Consider the following 25,650-nt stretch of genomic DNA (forward strand, 5'->3'; position numbering starts at 1 on the left):
ATCTAAATGGCGAAGTTATGAATAAGTAGGGTCGCCGAAAAGCATGTGTGTGTGAGTGAGTTGGTCAACAGCTCGAAGCAAATATAGGACCAAAGTATTCTTTACCGGCGGTTATATACCGGGCTATAACTTAGCCCATCTGGGCAAGAATGTGCAATAACGATGATTAAAGTGTAACGCTATATGTTATTGCGTGCTAGAATAAGGTGGCCCTCTAATGCTAACATCTACACGGGGATTTACGACAATCGCCATAACTTCCCTCTCTACCAAAATAACAAGATGGCGACGGTGATGTTGTGACGCTATCCCGTCATCCATTGTGGTATCGGCTTGGCGACTTTGTGGTAAGTGTTTTCATAGAAATCAAGGTAGAGAGAAATTATTTGTACATACTGTTCATATGTATTAATATAAAAAGAGGATTCAGTCAAAAACCGCGGCGCAAAATATCGCGGCCGGAACCCGACGATATTCTATACATGACAAGGTTTGCGCTGGGATTTTTTTCAGACCAAATACAAATATACCCGCAAAGTTTGGTTGAAACTGGCAGTTTGTAAGGCTGTCTTACTATTAATTTAATCAGTACCGGTAAGTTAACTGCCTTCTTTCCCTACACTGGACCCGGGAGGACTATTCGTTCGTTGAGAAACTTGTCATAAATCACCGAAAATACCGAGGTAGACTCGGGGACAGATTTACTAAAGAGTACGTCTAGAGTAGAGTGGAATCTTCCGGTATGAATGACGCCTGTAGTATGCCGTGAAATTATAACGTTAACCAAGGTCTGTGTATAATGTCCTTGCGTTAACGTTGGCGAGAGTGTAAAGACTGGCCCGTCTAAACTACGAAATATTACTGAGTACTGGTAAAGCTGACTGGGCGATGCTGACCGCGCCGATCAACCTACGGTCCACATGTTGCCGGTAAGTTGGGCTGCCCTGGCCCGAAGAACCCACTGATAGCACTCAGGTGCTTACCGCAGGCATCAAGGAAGTTCTTCGTCAAAGAACAGGTAATTTGTAGCATATATATATATGCAACAACAGGAAGTAGGTTGTTTTGTGTATGTCTTCTGATTTTTTTGTAAACATGAAATTCACAAGCTGCGTTCCAGTAAACTTCCAGTTTGTTTTGCTTGTTCAGATTGATCGAAAAATTTAGAAGGATCTTAAGAATTTAAATTTCCTTTGATAATTTGTCTAAAAGACGCCGAGCCTGTATGGGGTGACGCACGCATTTAAAAACAAGGGGTCATTGTCCTCTGAAGGAACGCCCCAGAATGCATTGCGTTTCCGGCCAATCTCACCTCTACGGCGAGTTGGATTCATTTCATAGAACAAATATGTGTACGTTACCGGTCAAGCAAATTTGAAAATTATTGTTGCAGAGGAATATCGATCATGCTACAATAACCTATATATTCATTATTATTTTTACAACAACCCCAACTGATCATAAGATGGATTGAAATATAATATAATCTACAAGAAAGTTCCCCAGATGATGAAAGAAATGCTTGTGTTGGTGTTTGCACGCCTGCGGTGCGACAACTGCTTTTGGAATTAATTGACTGCGATCCCTTCCTTCCGCTGAAGGTCCAACCACTCCATTAGCGTACGGTCAAGCTCCTGATTCTTCACCCTTGGTCATGCACCAGCCGTTTGATGTTGGCTAGTGCTGATGCGAGTGACTGAGCTAGTCCGAAGAATTTTGCGACAGGTAGACTATCAATGATTGGCTAGAAGTCACCGTATGTGGACATTTCTATCATATTATTGACTGTCACCTTACGAAATATTGCTGTTGTTTTCTTAGGACATCTGGTGGACAACGCCACGCACTTTATTGTTAGGCAAATGTGTTATTGTTTGGTGAGGTTAATGTGTTCATATTGAAATTTCCCGCGTCGGCGGAGTGCTTTCCCACCGCACAGGTTACTTGCTCGCATTGTGTTGGCGAGTAGATAGTTTTATTAAGAAGAAAAGGCTTAACCTAACTAGTCTGACACTGTCTGAAAATTATGCATAGTAGGCAATGTCAAAGAATTTTCTAACGGAGGACATGAAAATCAAAGACTTAACCGCACAATCAACATTTTCTTTGTCGGTTCATACGCCGACATTTTACAATATTCCAAATGGCTATAAGTTTGTTCTACGAATAAGACAAACTATAGACAAATCATTCTGTTTGTTTTTGGTAGACTTCTATTTAAGCAAAAGGTGCCGATAATTTAGGAAACATTTATTCTCTGTACATGTGTAATGCAAACCTTTTCCACGGCGCTGTGTGCCCGATGATCTCCCCTGGCTACTGAGATCACTTACCTTTTGCCGTCTTGACGGCGTCGACCGGTGGGATTCTAGCTGAAAAAATGCTGCACAGACACTTATAAAAAATTACCAAATGTCCTTGCAAAAGCTACCAGAAAGATATTTCTATAAGTGTCTGTGGAATATACAGTTATAACCGAAGAACACTTAGTCTACTACATGTAGTATATTGTTTGCTGTTTTTTTTTTTTTACCGACGAGCCGGACAGGCGCTCTGGCCGGTGCTCCATTCGTGCAAACCAGGTTTAAAAAAAATACACAGAAACAAATATTTTCACAAAGACCAACATGCAAGTAGGTTACTATATACTTCATGATGCCGTGTTGTATATGTTGTAAAACCAGGGGTCGTCACACTGGTTACAGCGTCACAACGCACTTGGGACCCTGCACTCGGGTGGGCTCGGCGGCGGGCCGACTTCAGGCGGTTGGCCCTGCTGTTAGTGGCGCCCAAGGTCATGCGCATTCCGGCTGTTGGGTGGAGAGTTTCGCACAGATCGCGATCTGCGCGTTTCCGTCTTCAGGGGGACAAATTCGCACACAAATGATGGCATGCGCCGCCCATATGGCGATCTGCGCGTTTTCACTTTCAGGTGGACAAAATCGAACACATAGGGCGATCTGCGCGTTTGCGCTCTGAGGTGGCCAAAATCGACATGCGATATGGTGAAACGCGACCTTCGAATTTCTCCAAATCGCATACCTAGGTCTAGCTCGTTGGTGATCTAATGTGTGTTTTGTTTCATGTTTTGTTCCATTTTTTCGCACTTGCTGTACACCGTAGCTAGGGGGAGGGGAGCGCAGCATGGCTAATAACACCATGGTATACGTACACTGGTGACACCTAAACGATGCATTAATATTTTTGCGGGAATGCGGGGTTCAACTTGTTCTTGCTACGGAGCATGCAATACAATGATTATAGATATTTTCTAAAATGTGTTAATGAAAAGACGTTTGCTGTGAAGTGTTTAAGTGTCTTCAGAGCAAACGTCTTTCCTACGTGTAGATGTTAGGTCTCATATTCATTTTTATTTTATCTTCTTTAAATTTTTTTGGGAGATTGCGAAAAAACGATACCTTAATCATCTAGACAGTCTCCTCTCTACACAAACATATCAAAGTAACATCAACAAAAACAAAAGTAAGGTAGTTATAACAATGAAGAAAAAACAAAGATGGTGTACACATCAAAACAAATCAAATGTCTTTTATATTCGCTGTAAGAAAATGACCAACCACGCTATTCGTGATTTTCTATCTCATAACAGAATGAACCACAACTTAATCTTTCAGTGGTTCCAGGCATGCTCGGTAGCGAACGGTTGCTTGCGTTTCGTCCAGAGCAGCATTCTTGTCTTCCCTTTTGACATAAACTCTGTATTTGACTTTTCCGACACCTTTGGTCTTGCAGCGGGTCAGTAATTCGTAGTTGGTTCCGTTTTTGCCAGATGCCAGCTCGACTCCTACACAGAAGAGCGTCATGGGGTCGTACTGTGACCAGGACTTGTGTGTGATCCGGGCCATGGGTAGTACGCATGCGCGCAGACGATCTTCTCCGCACGAACAGGTGTTCAGTTTCCCGCCATTACACGCCACCGTGACGTCACAGCTGAGGGAGCGGAAGGTCATGTCTACTGATGCCAACAGCTGCCCTCTCAGCAAGTTCAGGTTCAGCACTTCAGACCTCAGTAAACCTCGGTCATGATTCCTGGTTACCCGGCTGATATTTGTAGTGAAATTCTCACCAGTCTGCATGACATGATGTGGGCGATGCTCTCTAAGATGGCGGTCTCGGTTAGCGCTGTTTACATTGTTCCCTGGTACCGGCGGTGTGACATGTACGGCGCATGCCTGCCTGCAGCACAGCAGGAGGAGTAACCAGGTCCTAGCGATGACCACCATGGCGATAGAAGCTGTACCTGCTGGGGAAGGAAGGTAGCTTCAATCACTGATAACAGCACAATTCACGATCGCCATTATTAATTTGATTAGGCCACAGCATGTAAATTTCAACCTGCATCCTCTACAGACTCCAAGTTTAATGTAAATAAGAGGGATGCTGGGCTGAGAAACATCACCATAGCAGTACTCCACTCACTGATGGAGGACAGGGACGAGTGGAGAAGAGGAACCCATTGTCTTCCGTGTTGACATCCTTGATGCCCCCGTTCAAGGTTCAGTGCGATAGGGCATAAAAACATGATGGGCAAATACAAGTTCCTTCAATTATTAAATTTTGACATCCAATGATAAAAAGTGTGGTAAAAATTGAGGCGACAAAACATGATCGTAGAGTATTTTCTTGGATGAGGAAATTGACAACTTGCTGGTTCCATTATAAGACTTTCAAACATGTGACATTTAAATTTTGTTGTTGTTGTTGTTCATTTGGACATGTGACATTTGGAACCTTTTTTTGTTCAAACATTTGAACATGTGACATGTGGAACCATTTCTTTTTGTTCAAGCATCTGACATTTGAAACCTTTTTTGTTCAAACATGTGGCATGTGGAACATCTTTGTTTGTTCAAACATGTGACATTTGGAAACTTTTTTTTGTTCAAACATTTGGAACCTTTCTTTTTGTTCAAACATGTGACATTTGGAACCTATCTTTCTGTTCAAACATGTGACATTTGGAACCTTTTTTTGTTCAAACATGTGACATTTGGAACCTTTTTTTTTCAATCATGTGACATTTGAAACCTTTCTTTTTGTTCAAGCATGTGACATTTGAAACCTTTCTTTTTGTTCAAACATGTGACATTTGGAACCTTTTTTTTGTTGAAACATGTGACATTTGGAACCTTTTTTTTCTTCAAGCATCTGACATTTGGAACCTTTTTCTTGTTCAAACATGTGACATGTGGAACATTTCTTTTTTTTTTGTTCAAACATGTGACATTTGGAACCTTTTTTTGTTCAAACATGTGACATTTGGAACCTTTTTTTGTTCAAACATGTGACATTTGGAACCTTTTTTTTGTTGAAACATGTGACATTTGGAACCTTTTTTGTTCAAACATGTGACATTTGGAACCTTTTTTTGTTCAAACATGTGACATTTGGAACCTTTCTTTTTTCAAACATGCGACATTCGGAACAGAAAAGAGAGGAACAGACAGATATGAGAATGTGCTGAATTCATGAGAAAATATCAATATACCATAGCAGTGAAGCAGTTTCATACTTGTGGCGTTTTGACGTAAAAGTGAACATTATAAGACATAGATCATACAAATTAGGATATCATTGACGAGAAAATCATACAAATTACAATAGCCGTCTTCGTAAGATACGTCTTTCCTACTCTGTACAAGTCTGGGTAGAGAAGATCGCGAGCTGATATAATTCATACTAATGAGCTCCAGGACCGCATCTACGTAATCAATGAGAGATCTTCATAATACGCAAGGCTTTTTTTGTTTGTTTGTTTGTTTGTTTGTTTGTTTGTTAGAACCATTGTTTATTTACGACAAGCCCATATCGACCTACAGGTCGTTTCTTATTGATGTCATTCGGGGAGGGATACGTATCAGTCAAAATATACGACAAAGATACAGTTTACATCATTTAAAGTCCTTATAAATCTATACACATATAAAGAATAAGATTACGTTTAGCGGAGAAATAGGGGATGGGGATATTTCAATGTGATAGTTGACATATTCAGAGGCAAATTACGCAAATTAGGATCTTATTGGTAATTGTATCTGCTTTCCATAATAGGACTTTCTGGCATGTGATATATTTAGATGGAGAAGAGACGAACATCAAAAGATATCAATCATACACATGAAGTTCACATTTGCCTAGTTAATATATGAATTAATTGATATATGAATGAAGCCCTTTATCGTTACAATGTACATTCATACCCACAGGGTGAGGTAAAGGTTACAAACAAAGGAATGGTTTGCATACACATGGATACGTACACGTCGTCAAGCTATCATGAGAACTAAAGTCTGTTAAGTAACTTCATTTTTTATCGCTTGTCCGTGATTTTGAAAAGGTAAGAACCAGTGTCAGGACCAGAGGTTTGTCTGAGCTCAATAGTCATAAGACTTTGTCTGTATGAAATAAAGGCTAATCTTTGACACGAATGAATTTTCGGTTGATTCCAGCAACATCCATGCTGAGAATGTGTATTACTTAGGTGTTAAAATAGGGGAACATTGATGTCAACATTCTATAAAGTTTGACTGAAGGCCATATTGGCATAGCCTGGGTACCATCCTACTTGTATGACGGGGCTCCCACACTCGCTTCCCTAAGAAGTACTTCTTAGGGAAGCGAGTGTGGGAGCCCCGGCATACAAGTAGGATGGTACCCAGGCTAATATTGGCAAGTAACCACAACCATACGTCACATAACCAACCAATTTAGCAACTGATAAATTACACTAAGTAATAAACTAACAACCGTCGGCAAAGTAGTATACTATTGTCCGTCTTGGTAAAATCTTTTTTGAATCTCCATACGGAAATTGATATCAAGATTCTTGTAATACCGCTTGAAACTTTAACCCTCAAACACCCGAACTTTTTTTGTGACGTTAATGCCCGAACGGGGTCCAAATGGACCCCATTTGGCTTCTTTCAAATTTATATTCCTTTTTGCATTATTTCGATGATCTTTGCACATATATTGGTTAAACATAGTAAGAGGTATATTTTGGCATGATTAAGTGTTCAAAAATTCCAGCTCATTATCATAATTTATGCAAAAATAGGATGAGGCCTGCAGGCATGAACATGGGGTTGACCTTTGACCTCATATGATTGTCAAATTGTCAAACCTCTAAAAACCTGATGACCTAATTCCTGAGGTTGAGGTTACTTGGCAAACTGCATAATATTAAAGCAATAATGCTTCATTGAAGACATATTGAGGACATCCGAACAATTTGTGTGTAGGAAAGTGCAAATACATGACTGGGGTCCGTTTGGACCCCAGATGGTCTTACATAAGACTTACGTTGTTATTTTTACAAATTTGTGCCGATCTCAAAAAAAAATTAGGAGAACTTGTAGAAGATATTTATCGACAAAGTCACGAGAGGAATTTTTTTCGAATGAAAAAATTTCAAATAGCACATAAAAATATACGCCTGGGGTCCAAATGGAGCCCGTTCGGGTGTTTGAGGGTTAATCACTTGACCGAGTCACGTTTTTTTACTTTATTTATAGACATGCTAACATCCTGATTTAGCGTTTAATATCAAGAAATATACTAAAGCTTTCCTGCCATTAAAGGGAACATTATGATAATTATTTACCACCCATACAGGTCATTATTTTTTTCCTTGGCATTTATTCAAAATAATGTAGCAGGTATATAATAACATGGCTGGTTGTACAAGCCACTTCTATCATGGACAAATGTGGTACATTGATAGATGTAGTAATAGTAGAATGGTTTATTTCAATTTGAAAACTCAAGACATACACAATTCGCACTGACGACGGACTCGCAGGCAACCATACTGGATGTCTGAATTGCTCTGTGGTCACACAAAATATCATCAAAATATGGGTAGTATTGTTAAAACATTATTGCATATTATTACATATTGTTAGAATTTGAATAATCATAAAATATTCCTCTGCGTTAGTAAATGGTTTGATAGTCAATATGCATGTTTACAACGTTACATTATGCAGTAAAAACGGTTTGGTGAGAGGCTGTTGTACATGAAACAACATTAGCAACAAATCTCCCTTACATGCATTGCCGTTTCAGGGTTATTCAGTGACTTAACCATGTACAACTTAACCATGTACAACAAAATACGAAATGTTTTCTCATCAAGATACACAACAGGCAAATTCTGTTACTTGTGACCCTTCTCCTGCTATGAGGAAACCCCGAACATGTGACATATATATACGGAATGTGTAGCTATGGGTTCCGTCTTCATTTCCGTACAGTATACCCCAACATGTCGTTCTTTTCATGATCATCGACCCAAGGCCAGAGCTAGAGTTCGCCATTTTCTCAAATGAACTGATGCCATAATTTGTATGATTCAGCTGATGATCTTTGCCTGGTCTAATAAGTACAAATGTCGCAATGGTAGAATTTCTAATAGTTAACAACGAAAGTACATTAAAGCTTTTTTTTCTTGTTAAGCATGCAATTAATTTGTTTACGCCGTGTTCATTGCTGTTCGTTTATCAAATTGATGATCCTATCTTTCCATATTCTCTATTATTGACTACAAAGAAATCATTAGTAGTCCTAGGTCTCGTTAAGTGTCAAAATTCAATTGATGTACATTGTATTTAAATTGACATTGTTGCACATGGCTTTCTTTGGCATCTTTACAGTAATCAGTAAGCTGCCTAGAAACCAAAAAAAGGTATCAAAATCGATCTATTCTTTTTTAGTCATTAAGTCACTGGGCTTTGTTACTGGTAAATACTTCCGAATGTACTAGTATATGAAATTCCCGTCATTTATAAATTACCAATATTGCATCACTGTTGTTTCTAACTACCTAAGCAAATAATATCTACCCTCCACGTATCACGTCAAAGGCATGGCTAAATAAACTTGAATAAAACATTAGCCGCCTCCGAGTCATTTTACAACAACAGCTTCTTTCCCCGGACTGCAAAATTATGGAACTCTCTTCCAAACAGATGTTTTCCGTCCGACTACAATCCACAAAGCTTCAAAACAAAGGTCTACCGCCATCTCCTGACATAACTACATTATACTCGCTTAAGTACCTCTAGTTCTATGCCTAGTAGTGGCAAAAAATAATTAGCCTTGCATTGAGCGACACCGTTAAAAAAATTAGCGTCCCTCCTTAGCTATTTTCAAACGTCTGTGTTATAAATAACTCCACATTTCCCTAATTTAGTTCCTTGTTTTCTTCTCTTCAAAGTTTAAATTTAAGTCATATCTACAAGCATCCAGGTAATGGCATCCAAGCACTCCGTCATCATTATATTGTTTGCTTTCTACCTAACTTTATTTTATTTTATCTTAGCTTAATTGATTTATTTGTATTCTTGACGAATTTGATTGAGGTATGCCCAATATAAGTATATTAAGCTTTCTACCTCACTTGCACTGTTTATTACTTCTCATTTATATTTACTAGTTTATGTATTTGTATCTTTTTTAAGGTGCTGAAAATTGAAAGAAGAAAAATAAGAAAAAAAATGGTTCTAACCTCTTGCCAAATAATATATGTCTCATGAACTATGAAATTTATGACGTGATTTGTATGATTAGTGCATAAGATGATGTTAACATTAACCTATGTGACATATATATGAAATCCCGGCATTTACCGGAAACGTGTTGCTATCGACGAGCCATGACTCTCGAGAGAGTGCAGAGGAGAGCCTTGAAGATCATCTCTCTGGGTGGAAGGAGGAATGTTCCCGACCTCCCAACACTCCGCGAAAGACGTGAACTTGCGGCTGTCAAGCTGCTCAAGCGTATGCTCAGCCCTGACCACCCACTACATGATTTGGTACCAGGAGCCAGGTCGGACAGCACAGGGAGGTGTTTGAGGAACTCTGGGGGAATCACGGTGCCCAAGGCACGGACAAACAGACTGTACAACTCGTTCCTCCACTGCACAATCAGATTGTACAATAGCTAAATGCAGACCTAGTGTTGTTGTTTTTTTCAAGTCCCACTCTTGTATGTAATTGTCTTGTGCGTTTCTTATACTTATAATAATATGTAAAGTCCACACAATTCAGGAGTACTATGTACCCCTGCTATGTTGACTATTCTTAATAAAATTGAAATTGAAATTGACTAAGCTAAGGATTTGTGACCTCCCACTGCAGATTAAAGTAAGTAACTAATAGACCTGAACTCCTGCGAATGATAGATTATGTACATTTGTGATTTGTGATAAGAACAGCATAGTACACTTTATTCTTGAATGCCCACTGTACAATAATAGACATAATATGTTTGTTAATGAGATACAGTTAGAACAGAAATATGTACACCTAACAAAGTATGGCATGCTTTATGCATAATGTCATCACTACGATGTAATGGAAAAGGTCGTTTACACATGTTTTAAGAGACAAGCAGCATGTAAATTATATGTACTGATAAACATAGCATAATTTCCCTACTACCGTCCTTTCGCTAACTTACTAGTACTGTATTTACCCCCAATGAGCATGAACATGTAATAAACTTCGTTGTCATTATCATTGTCATTCATCATTGTGTATACGTTCTGTTAAAAAGACTAGGACGGAGTTTCTGGTAAAGTTGTGGGCGTGCTGTTGGATGTCGACTGTTTTCCGTCTGGTATATTAATGATCTGTTGTGCCATATCTGACATCAGTGCCACTACAGGTCTACACAGTGGTCCCTGGTAAGAACCATCAGTGGGTCTTCTTATGTTCACATTTTTTAATGGAATGTCAATTAATACGGCCAGCAAATATTTTACTTACAAAGGAACAAGGTGACCTTGTGGTTAGGGTAGTTGAATCAGAGAATCCGAGCATTCAGGGTTAAAATCCCTGGTAGTCCCTAGTTTTGTGTCCCTGGACTTATTTCTTCACCAGGCTCAGGTAAAAAATGAGAACCTAGCTTCGATTAGCCGGAGCTCTCGTGATTAGCCACACCTTAACTACGTAAAAGATCCCACAAGACTAATAAAAAAGAGCAGGGCTCCTTCCCGATATAAGTGGCTCAAACCTTACAGTGTGGTCTCAGGGTTGACATCTTGAAAAGTTGACAGTCACCTGTTATGTCAATCACAAATGTGGGCAATTTTCATGAATAAATAAAACTAGTCTCACGGTAACTATTCAGCGATCACTGGTAACTATTCTGAGTCAAATTCCATAAAACACGACTTAGTATCTTCTGTTCAACCATGCTTTGTGTATTTTACAAGGCACATACTTAAATCAAATTATTATTTCAGTTCATTCAAATACATGTCAAAATGTTGTGACAGGCTCCTCGTACTGATGTAGAAAAGTTACATGGCTTGATATAAAATTGCCTGATGGATTTGATACTTCTAGTCCTGAATGTCTGCCCTGAGTCGGATTTGGTTTCAGTAAAACCGTATTCCCAAATGGTGACATGTAAACAAAGTTACATCAATACTGCACATGCCTGCTCTCCCTAGGGTGTCCAGAGTCCCGGTAGAAACCCGATTTTGTATTTCGGCAGCTGACAGTAACTGTGCAAACCTTAAACATGATCTCTGGATCTGTTCGTACATGCACAGAGAAGGCAGTAGAAGACACATCAGTACCCAAACTTATCGATGTATCACGAACATTTATAATGTTATTTTAGTGTATACTTGTAGTTACTAGATAAAGTCCAAGACGACCTATACGTTAGGCACAAGTAAAGATCTTCATTCATTCATAATTATACGTTAAAATATAGAAAAGTCTGATAGTATTAGATTCAACGGTATGAAGTCGGTTTTTTAATTTGTGCGCATGATCCGCATATCGGCAGATGTCATGTGAGACACTGAAGTTCCTATTTTACATAAAACACTACCATAGGCTTCGCAGGTATGACATTCCCGGTAACTGTTGGTTGTATTTCATGTTTGTCTGTGGCCATGCACTCGCTCTATGGTACACATTTTAGCCCCAACATGATGCCAAGATTTGAAATTCTGGTGCTTTTCAGATAATTTTATGTCTTGAAAAAATGAAACATGATGAAAGATGAAAAAATAAGAAAACACGTCTGGGGAACAAGAACAACTTGCACAAATAAACACTCGCACATACGCACACTTGCAAACAATTATACACACTTGCACGTACATACACGTACACACACACACACATATCTGCATAATATATATATATACATATACACACAGACAGCCACACACACACACGCACACACCAACACACGCACACACACACTTATACAAACACACACAGAGAGACAATGGTGAACTACTTGTTAACTCCACCACACGCTTCCTATCACACTTGAGTCTGTCCCTACCTGAGTCGAAGCCCTGCGGTGTGTGAAACAGTCACACGCGGGACGTCCTCGTGTTCTCTGCGGGCAGAACAGCGAGCAGACCCGGCACAGCAGAGCAGTCTCCCGTCGTCATGCCGGCTGTACCTCCCCCGGCGACATCTGTATTGTGTCTTCTCACCGCTGTTATTCCTGATGTTATCTCAACCGCTCTCTTTATGAGACGTCTCTGGAAATCCAGATTTATCACCACCGCGTCTCCCGCAATATACATTGTCGCTGATGAATTCCCCCGGCTCCACTTGTGCGGCACTCCCGGCACTGTTAAAGCACGTCAGACAAACTTCCACATCCATCCTCATCGCGCGCTCTGGCCAATTAGCGGTGACGAAGTAGCCTGGAGTTAGGTACGCATTTTCCGCAATCTCTCGTAATTTACATTCTTAATTATCGCGATTTTCCAACCCATGTAATAAGCTGACACAGAGTGTAGTGTAGAGTGTGACAGTTTGGAATTCTCACTGACACAGAAACCTTTCATAACGTGACGCAGTGTGGTAATTATTGAAGAAAGACGAGCTGCGTCAGGTAAGTCAGTTTCACCGGTAAGGCTACAGCAAGTCATTTTTATGGTTGACATCACACGCGCATTAATTTTAGCTAAATTTCGAGAGAAAAAACAAGAAATTGTATTGCCCTCTGGCACCGATCAACATAAAAAAATGGGCAAAAAGTCGTAAACGTCTATCGGTTTAGAGACCATCAGGGACCCAGCAAACCTACGTCTGATGGCAAGTCTTGACAGTCTGAGATGTCCTAGCCTGATTGAATCGCTTTACGGTTGTCGCCCGCCCAACATACAGCCGGAAAGGGTCCGCTAAAGCCGCGGACGGCAGAGTTTGCGTTACACAGACTAAAGGCGTCCCGTCGCACACGATTATCCAGTATGATAGCTGTATGTCCATGATGATGCGACAAGCTCTTTTCTGCAATTGTTCTAGTTAATCAAAATACACGCATTCACAATGGCAGGTAATACTGATAAAACCTGTTTGTTGTGATGATGTAATTTTTGTCCCAACAATTCTTGTTTACAAGGGATCTCAAAATTTGAAAATGTAGTAATCTTTTTTTTCTGGTCGGCTTATTTTTCGCCCTATCGCATTAATTTTGGCGTCGGTGGAGGATGTCATCCATTTTTTTTTTTGCAGTGGCCTAACTACGACATCTGGTAACGACTTCAGCCCGGCAATTCCGTGGTGTTGTGGTGGGCAGATGGATGGCCGCGGGACGATGTCGTATTTACCGGTGTGCCACGGCGTCAATCTCTCATCATTAACGTCAACTTTAACTGGACCTGAGGATCATTAGTCCGACATCCAGATCAGTCGGCCACATGAGGCAGGGTGTTCCACTGACGCCTACACACGGGGGGTTTAATGTTAGGACAACAAATTCCATTCTTATTTCACAAAAAGAAAACTACTCTCCTCTTGACAAACCTCACAAAACCAACACATTACAGAAAAAGTGGGAGAATTCCTATTCCATTGTCTCTGAAAAAGAAATCAAACCCAATATGCCATGAATTAGTGTCAATATCCAGACGAGAGTATAGTTACATGCTAGATTTTCGACCATTGTCCGCCCTTTTTATTTATTTTTTTAAATTCCAACATGTAATCACCAGACGCGGTGAAGGCACACTCAAGTGTTTCAACTTAATATGAATATATTAATGCCGCCACCAACATAGGGGACAAATACATGACAGGGCAATACTTATTTTCACTTGAGTTAAGTGAGGAAAGTCGTGTAAAGTGCATTTCCCCAGGGCACAAGATCGGTGGCATGTCAGGACTCGAACCCGGGACCTCTAGGTTCCGAGACGCGCACTCTGCCGCTACGTATACACCACACTACCCCCCTTTTTTTTTCATGTTACATGTACTTGAAATCAGCCTACGGACAACGTCACAACTCTGTTTTTATGCAGAAACTATCAGCAAAATCATCGCAGCTGATAGCGTCAGGAATAGGTATCCTTCAAAGTCTCTGAAGGCACTGTCAGCGGCAGTTTTTGAAGACACTGTCAGCGGCAGTTTTTGAAGACACTGTCAGCGGCAGTTTTTGAAGACACTGTCAGCGGCAGTTTTTGAAGACACTGTCAGCGGCAGTTTTTGAAGACACTGTCAGCGGCTGAGGACAGGTAGCAAGCGACTCCGTTGCTTCATATTAAAGGATCACATTTCGTGAATCTAGAGGGCAGAGTGTCGGTCATGGGGGATTGGGGCTGTATCCGTCCTGTCGGTTGGGGTAAAGCTGGCATGACGTATCCGAGGAGCCCCGGGCAAACCAAACACACCTGTCGGGAGGAGAGGCGCGCTTGGCTGAAAATAAAGAGATCTAGTTACGGTGAGGCCGCCTCGCACCCACAGCTACGTAGCAAAAAGCAGTTACACAGAGTTTATTCTATGAGCTTATAAGGTTGTATTTCTTTCTTTCATCCCACCTGCTCTTTTTTGTCTTAATGACTCCAGAGTGGGACAGGATCGATGTCCCTGGGCGAGTTCAGTTCACGTCATTATTGGGCTATGTGCCTCACTATGCATTAGTTGCACAATTCCTTTTTTTGAAAGTCCTATCATGAAACGGAGGTAACTTATAGAATTTCTTCATTTTTTTATTCACTTATATAAGGTAAGAAGCACAGTTGCTAATCGCTTTCTACTCAAAAACCTAAAACAAGAGTAAAATACAATAACATACATACACAGTTACAGAATGGGTAAAAGAAAGATGAGTACAAACAAGACTAGAGAATCTACATGTACCTGTACAGTAAATAAAGGCTTTGTCATTGAGATGCCGCAGCTCTACTATGTTGAAAGAGATGATAACAGAGTACTTTTTTTACTTATTAATTAAGTATAAAGTTTACAGTGTAGAAAGTGGTGGTCAGTTGTTTCACTAAGTCTATGATAGCCACATGTACATTTAGGGTAGTCAATACAATAATGTTGAAATGGATGGTAGTTTGACTGAAATTAAGACGGAGCCTTGTGTGATGAACAGCGGAGTGTCTTTGGCCATGAGAGAAGTGGAAGTGTTTTTACGGTCTGTTGAATAGTAAGTCCAACTCCTTTGTAAAGATATTGATCGTAAAAATATTGGGGGGGGGGTAGATCATTCCACAAATAAATGGTTAAGGTAAGAAAGATTTGTATACTTTTCAGTTTCAAGTACAAGCTATGAAGGAGAAATTCTGGTTGGCGCGAAGATTGTATGGGACAGAATCACCAATACGTGAATGATGGAATAAGATCCTGTAAATACTGTGGCGCGAGACCATTTACAATTTTTCAAAATTGGATCAATTTATGTTCTTGCCTTCTGTCAGTCAAAGTATCCCATCCAACCTCAGCTAAAACGCTGTTTAGTGCCTCTCATGCGGCTCCAGTACAGACCCGTGTCGCTGATATTTGTACACAAACTCAAGTAGATCACAGTCTTTAGCAGAAAAACTACACCATACAATATCAGCATATTCAAGTAATGAAGGAATCATAGTGATATAAATTGTTTCCAATTTTCTCATTGATAGTATGCAAATAAGCTCATCATGATAGCTAACATAAGAATGTCAAGAATGTGCCAATCATCACTGAAGCTACTAGTAACAAAATAATAAAGTAATCCGCCAACCCTATACAATGCATCTCAGATTTACATAAATAATGTCACCTTATTTTAATTACTTGCATAAATTAGTAACTTGCTAAGCGTTGAAAGGGACGTAAGCGACAAATTATGAGATCATGGAATTCTAGTTCAGTTCAATTTTGTTTACCTTTAAAATATTTTTACTGTAAGCTAGGTGATAACATTGTTCCGTGGATTTGGCTGTGTGATTGTGTTATATTCTTATTAGTGAAAAAATGGGATGGCAGGGGTGTCATCCCATTTTTTCACTAATAACAGATGGTGATCATACTAGTGAAAAAAATTAAAAAAACAAATATCCCAAGAAAACAAATTAGCACGTTTTTCATAATAAAATAGATTACAGTGCTAAATAATTGGGATAAATAATCAGTTCTTGTTTTTCATGATGTTCGTTTTCATCCCTTCCAAATTTTCCCCAAAACTCAGAGAACTTACGCGCAAATTCTGATTACCACCTTCGTTTCATGCAACACCTGCTTCCTCCCTCGCGACGAATTAGTGAAACCTGCTACAGAACACGGAAAAGAACCCCTCCCAATATACCTGGCTCAAATGATTCGAATTCAATACTCTACTCATTCATATATGATGATGTATGATGGCCCACATGTCCCAACATACCTGACGATACCTGCGCCTGTCACCCGAAATGAGACCCGATTTAATAAGCTCGGCTTTGACAAGGCAAATTTCTATATGTTGACATTCGTACCTGATGTTCAGGTTGACACCGATGCGCCAAGAAGCGAGATTTGGCTGTGCGGTAAATATAACCAAGGACGTTCTACCACACTCCTTGAATAAACAAGCTGAAACGAGAAACGCCAGGATCCCATGCAACAGGAGACAAAACATTACACATCTGTCTGTGTACTACAGCCACGGTAAGCCGAGAGAATTGAACAAACGGGGGTAGTACATTCGCAACTGCCGCTGCGTGGAACCCTCTGTGGAGCTATCAAATCACAACTCCTCGGAGCTACCACGATAGCCCCTACAGGGCGCTTGGTAACCTTTGACCGCATATGACCTTTGGGTCAAAGATCAAAGTTCCTAAGCTATGAAAGGTCACCGCCGTTTGCGTTGGGTTAAAATTTGTCGTACGTTGACTGCTGTTTGACGTTTTTTCGTTACCAAGACTGTGACCTGGTCACCGCGGACTGAACAAGGCAGTTCTACAGGTATCGGTAACAGTTTATACCGGGGTTTCTGTAGCTTGGGCCCGTATCTTGATCGGCGTATTTAGTAGATTACTCGTGTACGACGTGTGACCTTCAGTGTGACCTACATGTGCATATACGTTGAAGAAGGCGCAGTGCAGTATCTAGGTTACGGATTCGATAATATATCCAGTATCTAGAGCGTGTAACGTGGTTTGTGTTAGAGGTTGACGTTATACAGTACCGCGCCAATGTTTACTACTGCCTGATTACGCATATCAAAGGTCATGGCCGTTACATCGGTTTGTATGTACGAGCATGACGTCACGGCCAGCGACTGGTAGGCAAAAATCGGGTAACAGTTGGGTGATTTGCCTGATAATGCGTGTTCCTTCACGATAATTTGCGTGAACATGATGTAAACAAAAACAGCGATCGCTCGTATATTGTTACAGGGAGAGACTGAGGCCAATCAAATTTGATTTCATGGTTGTCGGATTTCCGGAAATCAACAAATCGAACGAGGGGACAAAATAAAGATATAAAAGGAAACACAAAGTCAACATACCGTACTGTCAAAGCAGTTGTTTAGGCGTCCGCTTATTTTTTATTTATCTATTTCTTCTTCTTTTTTATTTAATCTTCAGACAGCTGGGTAGCCCATTCAATTTGCAAGTCAAATTGATTTTCAATGGGGCCCAGCAAAGTTACAGTAAAATCATCAATATAAAAGAGGAAATAAACTTAAATCAAAATTTATTATGTAAGTAACACTTAGGGTTGTTAGCCGTAAGTAACACAGGTATCCAAACTGAAAGGAATACATAAACAAAACATGTGATACATGAAATAATAAACAAAGGCCGATTTAAACAAATCAAAATCATTTTCCATAAATCATTTCCGTTTTTGACATGTTTCTAGGCGTTTTATGGAGGTTTCTTTTTATTTTACCGTGTTAAGGTCGTATCGTCTTCTCTCTAAATTTGTCTTCACGTTTCGGAAAGACAGAAGAGACGTAATACAGTAATATAGTACCTTGGCCAAAGTTCATTGTCATTTTTTTACGCCAGCCAAATTTTGGGTGGCAAATGGATACTGTTATGGCAATCTGATACTATCTTCCGGACACAAAAAGATCTGGTTAGACGTAGAGATCAACAATACCAGACTGGTCAACATTTCATACAACGAATTTATTGCATTGATAAACGGGGCATAACAAATGTAATTACACGTTCCACGACGTCATGCGGTGACTCATATCTTCACCAAATGATGTTAACTTTACCACTTATAAATGTTTCTCATTGATTATGCAAGTAAAATTTGCATAAATTGATCAGATGGTCATATACTGCACCCAATGACAATCTGGCATTTTCATATCAATTATGAATGCTCCGAATATGTTAACTTGTAACCTTTATCCTTGTATCCTTGTAACTTTATAAGTAAGGCCACAGCAAGTAATTTTTATGGATGACATCAGCGCGCGCATTAATTTTCGCCTGATTTTGGAAAAAAAACAATAAATTTTGTTGCGTTCTGACAGTGGTCAACATGCCGAAAATGTCCAAAGATGTCTGTTGACAAGCCTGAAGGTGTATGGCAGATAACTTTAAAGAGAGGAGACAAGAAAAGGCTCTGATTTAATGTGTTGTTTTTTTTACTTTGATGCAGTGGTGTGTGATGTTGGCTGTGTATATGTGATGTTCCCAATGAATCAAAACCATTTATACAATGATTGATTGAATTTGATTGAATTTTAAAATGTAGTAACCTTGTTTTTTTTCGCCCGCTCACATTAGATTTGAAGTCTGTGGAGGATGTCATCCATAAAATTTACTTGCTGTGGCCTAATTGTGAAAATTAGGTCTTCATTTACATATAATATCAACCGATATTCCTCTCGGTCTTAATTATGCACAAGTTTGAACAGTTATAAATATTATGGAACGCAGCAGATTTTAAGATTTCACTGTCAATTATACAAATTAGATCATAATTTGCATGGTTGTCATTTTTAAAATTATGTCAAGCAGCACCCCAGTTCTTCCGCGACTTCGGTCCGTGGAACTGCGCGGTGAAAAAGTGACGAAAGGGTTTTGAGTGTCCAAGTTTGAGGGGACATTTTACGTAATCTGTTGTAAAAAAAATAACAGATACTAACATGGCTGAACCGTAAGACGTGGTGTTTTTGTGTGTGAAAATTAATTCAGGCCTCCAGCCTTACTTCCGTATTTTTCCGCGTCAAAATGATGCATCCATTTGATTGTACTGGGGTCAGTATAGTACACAAGGTTTGTCTTATTGACAGCATCAATCATTTCTGGCTCAAATAGTTGTTTTTTTAGCAGCGCAAGTCCAACCCCCACCCAACAGTGAAATATCTAATATAATAGTGCAGACTAAACGGTGATAAAAGTTGCGCAAGACAAATATTTGATTAGCAAAGTAAGATTGAAAGTCATTTTTCCCGTAAGTCCTATTTTTACTTTAAATTTAACTAAGTAGAGTAGTTTAAGAGCGACTTAATTGGATGCATGTCTAAGTTAGGGTACTTTGTTTGAAATGGAACAATACATGTACTAGTATATGGACGTTGTATCCATGACATGATATTTCTGAGCCTACTGACTGAGATCAATGGTGTAATTCGTGCATGAATGATGTACATGTACATGTGAATCATTTTCACATCAAAATTTCTTTTAGTACTGACATGCTCATTTTCAAAAAGTTACCCGTGTTCGCCACCACTCCGTACGTTCTGAAATGTCTAACTACATGCCGGGCGTTCTGAAATGCGACATATGCTGGCATGCATGTCACGTACCCCACTGGGAAGATATCAAATGCATGTTTACATTTAAAATTGCCTGAAAGCTTATATTTTTTGGTACCCTGGAAGCCAAACACGTTTCGGGCCCCTAACCCTTTCCTTTCGGCAGCCTAGAGCCCTTTTCCCGCCTGTCTAAATTATCGCTACGGGGGAGACTAGCCCGGGAGTTTGGCTGGCCCTATAGCAACGACCGGTAGCTGTAATTTAGATAGGCGGGCGAAGGGCTCTTGGCTGCCGAAGGAAAACGGCTAACGGCCCGATACTAGTTTGGCACCCAGGGTAATTTCTCGGTAGAGGAAGGATTTTTACTGTAATTTTCAACACGAAAGAACCAAACCTTACGAACGGTAAATCACCAGTGCGGTATTTAAATATAGAGTCGCTTGGACACACCATTCCAGTAGACAAAGCAAAATATTATGGACACAGAACCAGACTCTTTGCAAGGAGAGAAAAGGAAGCAAAATATATCGAAAATCTCAGAGCCTGACAAGTTCAATGAAGCCGTACTACTGCACCTGAGGAGTCATGAAGGGCGCAGCGCACCCCCCCCCCCCCCTGTGCTGGGTCTTATACCCATAGAGGGGTGTTGCACAGTAATTTTTCAAGGTCAAAATTCTTTTACCATCTCTAAATAGTATGGGGTCGTGTGGCGTAGCGGCAGAGTGCGCGACTCGGAACTTACAGTCCCGGGTTCGAGTCCTGACATGCCACCGATGTTGTGCCCTTGGGAAAGGCACTTTACACGACTTTCCCCACTCAGCTCAGGTGTAAATGAGTATTGTCCTGTCATGTATTTGTCCCCTGTGTTGGTGGCGGCATTAATATAAGTTGAAAAAATTTGATTGTGTCGTCACCACGTCTGGTGATTACATGTTGGAATAAAAAAAAAATAGCATCAAATTTGATAAGATTTGATCCACAATCGAATTAATCGTAATCTGCTTACAAGTGCGCCATAGATAGAGGCAGTGGCTTCATTTCTTGACAAAGACTGGGGTTTGAGCAAGTCCATTATTTTCATGCTGGACATTCCAGTTGAAATCTGTCTTTAACTGTAAAACTATTACAGAAGATGTGGCTATATATATATATAGATCACACATCAAGAGGCAACACGGTCATTGGTCACTTAGTTAATGACCTTATCATGACTTAGCACGCATGGAAGTTCATCTGTGTTGGTATATTCCATTATGAAAATTGGGGTGAGCTACTTTTGCTTATGGAGATAAAAAGCATCAAAATACATCACTTAATTGTGATAAACAATCGAATAAAGCGTAATCTGCATGAATCTGTGTCATAGAAGCAGTACATGTTCATGCCTTGACTGTTACTGGAAATTCCATTTGAAATCTGTCTGAAACTGTTTTTTTTTTTCTCTAGGTGACACGTTAGTTCGTGTAGAATTCGTCCAAGACCACCATGGAAAACAGCCTGTACAAGTCACTGATCCACCAGACTGCGATCCTCAAACAGTTAGACGCCTTCCGTGTCAGCGGTAGATTCTGTGACGTAACAGTAGGTGCGGGGGGCAAAACGTTCAAATGTCACCGGGTCCTTTTGGCCGCAAGCAGCTCGTACTTCGAGTCTTTGTTTTTACTCGGCCAACAAATGCAGTCGGATCATGTGACCTTCGTGCCTCTTGTGAGCGCGTCGTCATTTGAAGAGATCCTCCGCTTTATCTACATGGCAGAATTCACCATCTCCCCCGACAACGCAGACGACCTGCTCGAGGCTGCCACAATGTTAAGGATTCAACCAATGGTAGAGGCGATTTCACACTTTAGTCGGTCCTTCCAAGAAGGAGCTGCCTTGGCCGGGGCTTCAGCTCCTCACACAGAGCGGGCTACAGGGAGCAAGAGTAAACTTGGTCAGGACGGCAGTAAACCAAGTCAGGATGAAAGCTCATCCGGGTTGGCAAAAAAAGCAAGACTCGACGACAAGATCCTCCCTGGTGATGAGGAAACAGATACCACACGTGTACAGACCAAGTTGTCCACACAACGACAGCTGGACAGTCATCACTCATCAGCAGAACGTCAGCGCGGCTCTAAAAAGGTGTACCCAGAAGCCTGCTACCTGACGGGCGCGTCACGCAGGTCTCAGTACGACCGAGGCGTGACGGTCACCGTTAAGCGCGAAAGGGAAGATCCCGGCTACGATGTTGCGGCAGGTTCGGCCGGGAGCCGGGGAGACGCTGAACCGGAGGTTGGCCCGGACATTGGGGAGCAGGGACGCGGACAGTGGGCTATAAATAAACAATCACTTCATCATGACGGATCAACAAGCGTCTTGAGGAAGGAGAATCAGCCAGGCGCGGAAAGTACAGAGGAGGAAAGTCGGCCGACATTCCGATGTGCCTTGGAAGAAAATGTCGCAACACACGGACAACTTTTCGAAGAACGTTTAACGTGCGACAAACCAGTCAAACGGGAGACACTCCCTGACGTGGCCGGTGACGGAGGGGAAGTTCTGACTGAAAGCTTCAGCGAGAAATCACCTCCTGCTTCTTGCAACACAGACGGACAATCCATCGGCATGTCCGCTGCAGAATTGCTGAAAACGCTCAGTAGGCGATACGAGTGCGCACAACATAAACAGGCACAAGAGATGTCCGATACCGAGCTGCAGCGTGCCAGACCCTCTCCTCTTCCAAACGACAATGAGACTTCTGAGTCCGCCTTGCTCTCCTTGTGGCAGAAAAAAACCGGTCCAAAACAGGCAGATTCAGACACGAGTCAGTTCTTCACTACCAGCCGTTTGGAACACCGCAGTTCACCGCCAGACACCCGGCCTGCCCGCGGGCCGGACCAGCGCACGGCTACGGCAGCTGTAGTCCCGACACTGGCGGCTCTCCTGGAATCACCAGCATCCTCATCTCCCCCAGGTAAACAACATCATCTTTTGTTTATTTACTTATTTGCAGTATATTGCACAGAAAAAGTCACAGCGAGTTAATTTGCAGGAAATAATAAGAGTAATGGCTGGAGAAAGCTAAAACCTTCAAGGTTTTTCGAGGGGTTTGCCCTTAAATGCAATTGATTTAACATAATACACATCTGGTCACATTTTACATATACTGTAAAAACTGAAAAGGCCATCCCTGTTTGTGCTAGCATCCATAGCAGACTCTTCTAGGACCGACGTTTTCTGAACTAAATGAACTGTAAAAACCAGGAAAGGTCGACAGTAGTAGTCTCCAATTATAAATGTATACGTGTATGTCAATTGGCATCAATTATACAGTTGCAAAAGCTGCTGATTCTCTCTTCTGTAAAAGTATAGGCTGCTCATTTTTGTGATTGTCTTGGCATCTAGGTAAGGAGCGGGCTGCCTGGACTGGGGCGCCAGTAGTTCGCCGGGGACCCGCAGAACAGTACAGATCATCACGGCGGTTAGCCACGGGGCCGACTCCACGATATCAACATGGGCAATCTCCCGAAATGCCTGGAGAGACAGACAGACCTTGCACTGACGAACGGAGCTCGCAAGGGGGCATTGCTCAACCGCGCAGCTCCAAGAGAACCTCGCGCCGTGGCGTCCTGCAGTCACGGAAGTCCGTGGACAAGATTCTTACGCGCCTCCTGACCAGAGACTCCTACCGAGACACGGAGGAAGACGTCGGGTGTAAGAAAAGGGGCGTGGATGGCGAAGAGTGGGCGGGGATTGGTGCGTCTCAGACACTCAGGTCCATGTGCGGAGAATATCTCACCTCACTTCCCCAAAAAGGAAAGGACGGCAGTGGAGTTAGCTCTACTGAGGTGCATAAGGGAGACCTCAGTGGTCAGAAGAAGGAGGAAACGTGTCCTCAGTCTGCAGGGGAAGGTGGTGTTCTCGGCACTACAGCTGGCACGTCGCCTGATGGAGACGGCAACAACGAAAAACACAGACCATCTTCCGATACAATCAGCTCAGAAAAGGAACCTCGCGTGTCTCAAGAAATGCCCTGCTTACCTGAGTACCCACACGTCGTGACCAACCAGCCTGTCCAGGGAACTGACCTGTTGTCGGCTGCGCCATCTCAGCACGTGACGCCGGGATTGTTGTGTTCAAATTCCAACTCAGAATCTGTAGGAGACGACCATTGGCTGACGGCCTCGGAAACGTTGCGGCGGATCAGTCGAACTCGGACATTGGCTGACACTGGAACAAGAACAGAGAAGGAACCTGGCGCGGTCTCAAGGTTAGCTGAGAAGCAGGAGGGACTTGACCATGCAGGTTTGCAGTCACAGTTAAGTACGGGCATTAAAACGGAAGACGACAGAGAAGTGTCGGGACAAGACTCGCCGGACACGTGGCAGCTGCAACAGACGGTCGGACCGGGTCGGACTGTTGGTGGTGAAGACTCCGTCATACCCGGTTGGAGCCTTAGGGCTGAGACGGACAGGTCACTCCTGGGACCGGCCACAGGGACCCAGGGACCCGGGAAAGGTCGGCATCATACACCGGGAAGCACAACAGCACAGGCAAGGGGTAACGGCTACGCAGCATGCGATATCTTGAAATCTATTATACATTATCATGGGCAGGAAAGACAGGACCAGCCGCCACGCTAAGCTTAAGGGTGTGATTCTGTAAATTTATTCCATACATAAACAACTTATAGGATTTATAGCAAATCCATCAGCATCGAAATAGGTTGATATTTCAGTGCTGCTACGCGTATGACAAGGTGTGGCATTCTGTAACTTGAAGGGGCATTATTATGTAACATAAATATTTTGATTGAAAGAAATCTTCGTGTGGTTTGTGCAATTATCTCAAATAAATTAATAAAATTATGACATTTATTTTTAGCGCTAAATCATCCCACACAAGGCGCACCCAGTTCGTGGTGCCACCACAAACTACCAGAATGTAAACAAACATGGCTGACAGCTGTGTTTTCATCTTTTAGAGTCATATTTTGGGACTTCCACTTACTGAATGGCACTTATTTGCAGTTGAGTTTGGTTGATTCAACTTTATCAGAAATAACCAGAAAATTGATTTTGTATCGTCCAGTCCTAGTGTTACATAATGCCGCTTTAATGCCTGCCTACTTCTATTTGCAGCAAAGGAACACAAGGCCACCTTCTGTTGCATGAAAGGTCTTTAGATAATAACTTTGTATTCAACTCACGTCTTACAAGGAAACACAACAACTGTACATTTGGAATGTTTAATGTAGTGAACATTTGAACAGTGATTACATGACATTTACGACTTTACATCTGTACATATCAATGAGTTAAACTTTATAGATGTCCCATCAGCCTATTTCTGTGACTGTGACGTGAAAAAAATCACCAAAAAAAGACATTAGCACACAACCAGATATTATGTTGCATAGACATATTTATGAGGCAATTCTATTGTGAGCTGGCCAACAAGGTTACTTCTGTAGACAGCTAGTAAACACAAGGCTATAGCATATTGACGTAACAAACACCTGCCAACGTTTGGGTCTCAGTACAAAAAAAATCAACTCCTGAAGCACGCCTTAATGCATGCGTAGAGGTTCCATTTTTATTCCTTTGCGTGTACATTTACGCAACCTTTACAATGTACTTAAAGATAGCATTCTGTGCAGTGTTTGTCCTGTTAGCGGATGTTGCACCTGTG

At 41.4% G+C, this 25,650-nt stretch overlaps 2 protein-coding genes across 2 annotated transcripts; one reads left to right on the top strand and one right to left on the bottom strand.

Annotated features, from left to right (window-relative positions):
* Window positions 1-3,057: 3,057 nt before the first annotated feature.
* On the bottom strand, window positions 3,058-4,609 carry LOC109469571. Its single transcript, XM_019768105.1, has one exon. It carries the CDS (start codon window positions 4,242-4,244, stop codon window positions 3,624-3,626), a length of 621 nt encoding a protein of 206 aa, XP_019623664.1. The 5' UTR covers window positions 4,245-4,609; the 3' UTR covers window positions 3,058-3,623.
* A 5,067-nt stretch (window positions 4,610-9,676) lies between these two features.
* On the top strand, window positions 9,677-25,295 carry LOC109469554. The gene is made up of 3 exons (XM_019768087.1): window positions 9,677-9,835; window positions 21,451-22,933; window positions 23,365-25,295. Exons 1-3 carry the CDS (start codon window positions 9,677-9,679, stop codon window positions 24,600-24,602), a joined length of 2,880 nt encoding a protein of 959 aa, XP_019623646.1. The 3' UTR covers window positions 24,603-25,295.
* Window positions 25,296-25,650: the final 355 nt, after the last annotated feature.

The sequence above is a fragment of the Branchiostoma belcheri genome, unplaced genomic scaffold (genome assembly GCF_001625305.1).
Source record: "Branchiostoma belcheri isolate BF01 breed outbred unplaced genomic scaffold, Haploidv18h27 scaffold208, whole genome shotgun sequence".
Classification (NCBI taxonomy): Eukaryota; Metazoa; Chordata; class Leptocardii; order Amphioxiformes; family Branchiostomatidae; genus Branchiostoma; species Branchiostoma belcheri.

Coding starts and splice junctions, on each gene's coding strand:
- LOC109469571 (XM_019768105.1), bottom strand. CDS start 4,244: ATGGTGGTCATCGCTAGGACCTGGTTACTCCTCCTGCTGTGCTGCAGG.
- LOC109469554 (XM_019768087.1), top strand. CDS start 9,677: ATGACTCTCGAGAGAGTGCAGAGGAGAGCCTTGAAGATCATCTCTCTG. Junction 9,836..21,450: donor ACCACCCACTACATGATTTG/GTACCAGGAGCC, acceptor TAGTTCGTGTAG/AATTCGTCCAAGACCACCAT. Junction 22,934..23,364: donor AGCATCCTCATCTCCCCCAG/GTAAACAACATC, acceptor CTTGGCATCTAG/GTAAGGAGCGGGCTGCCTGG.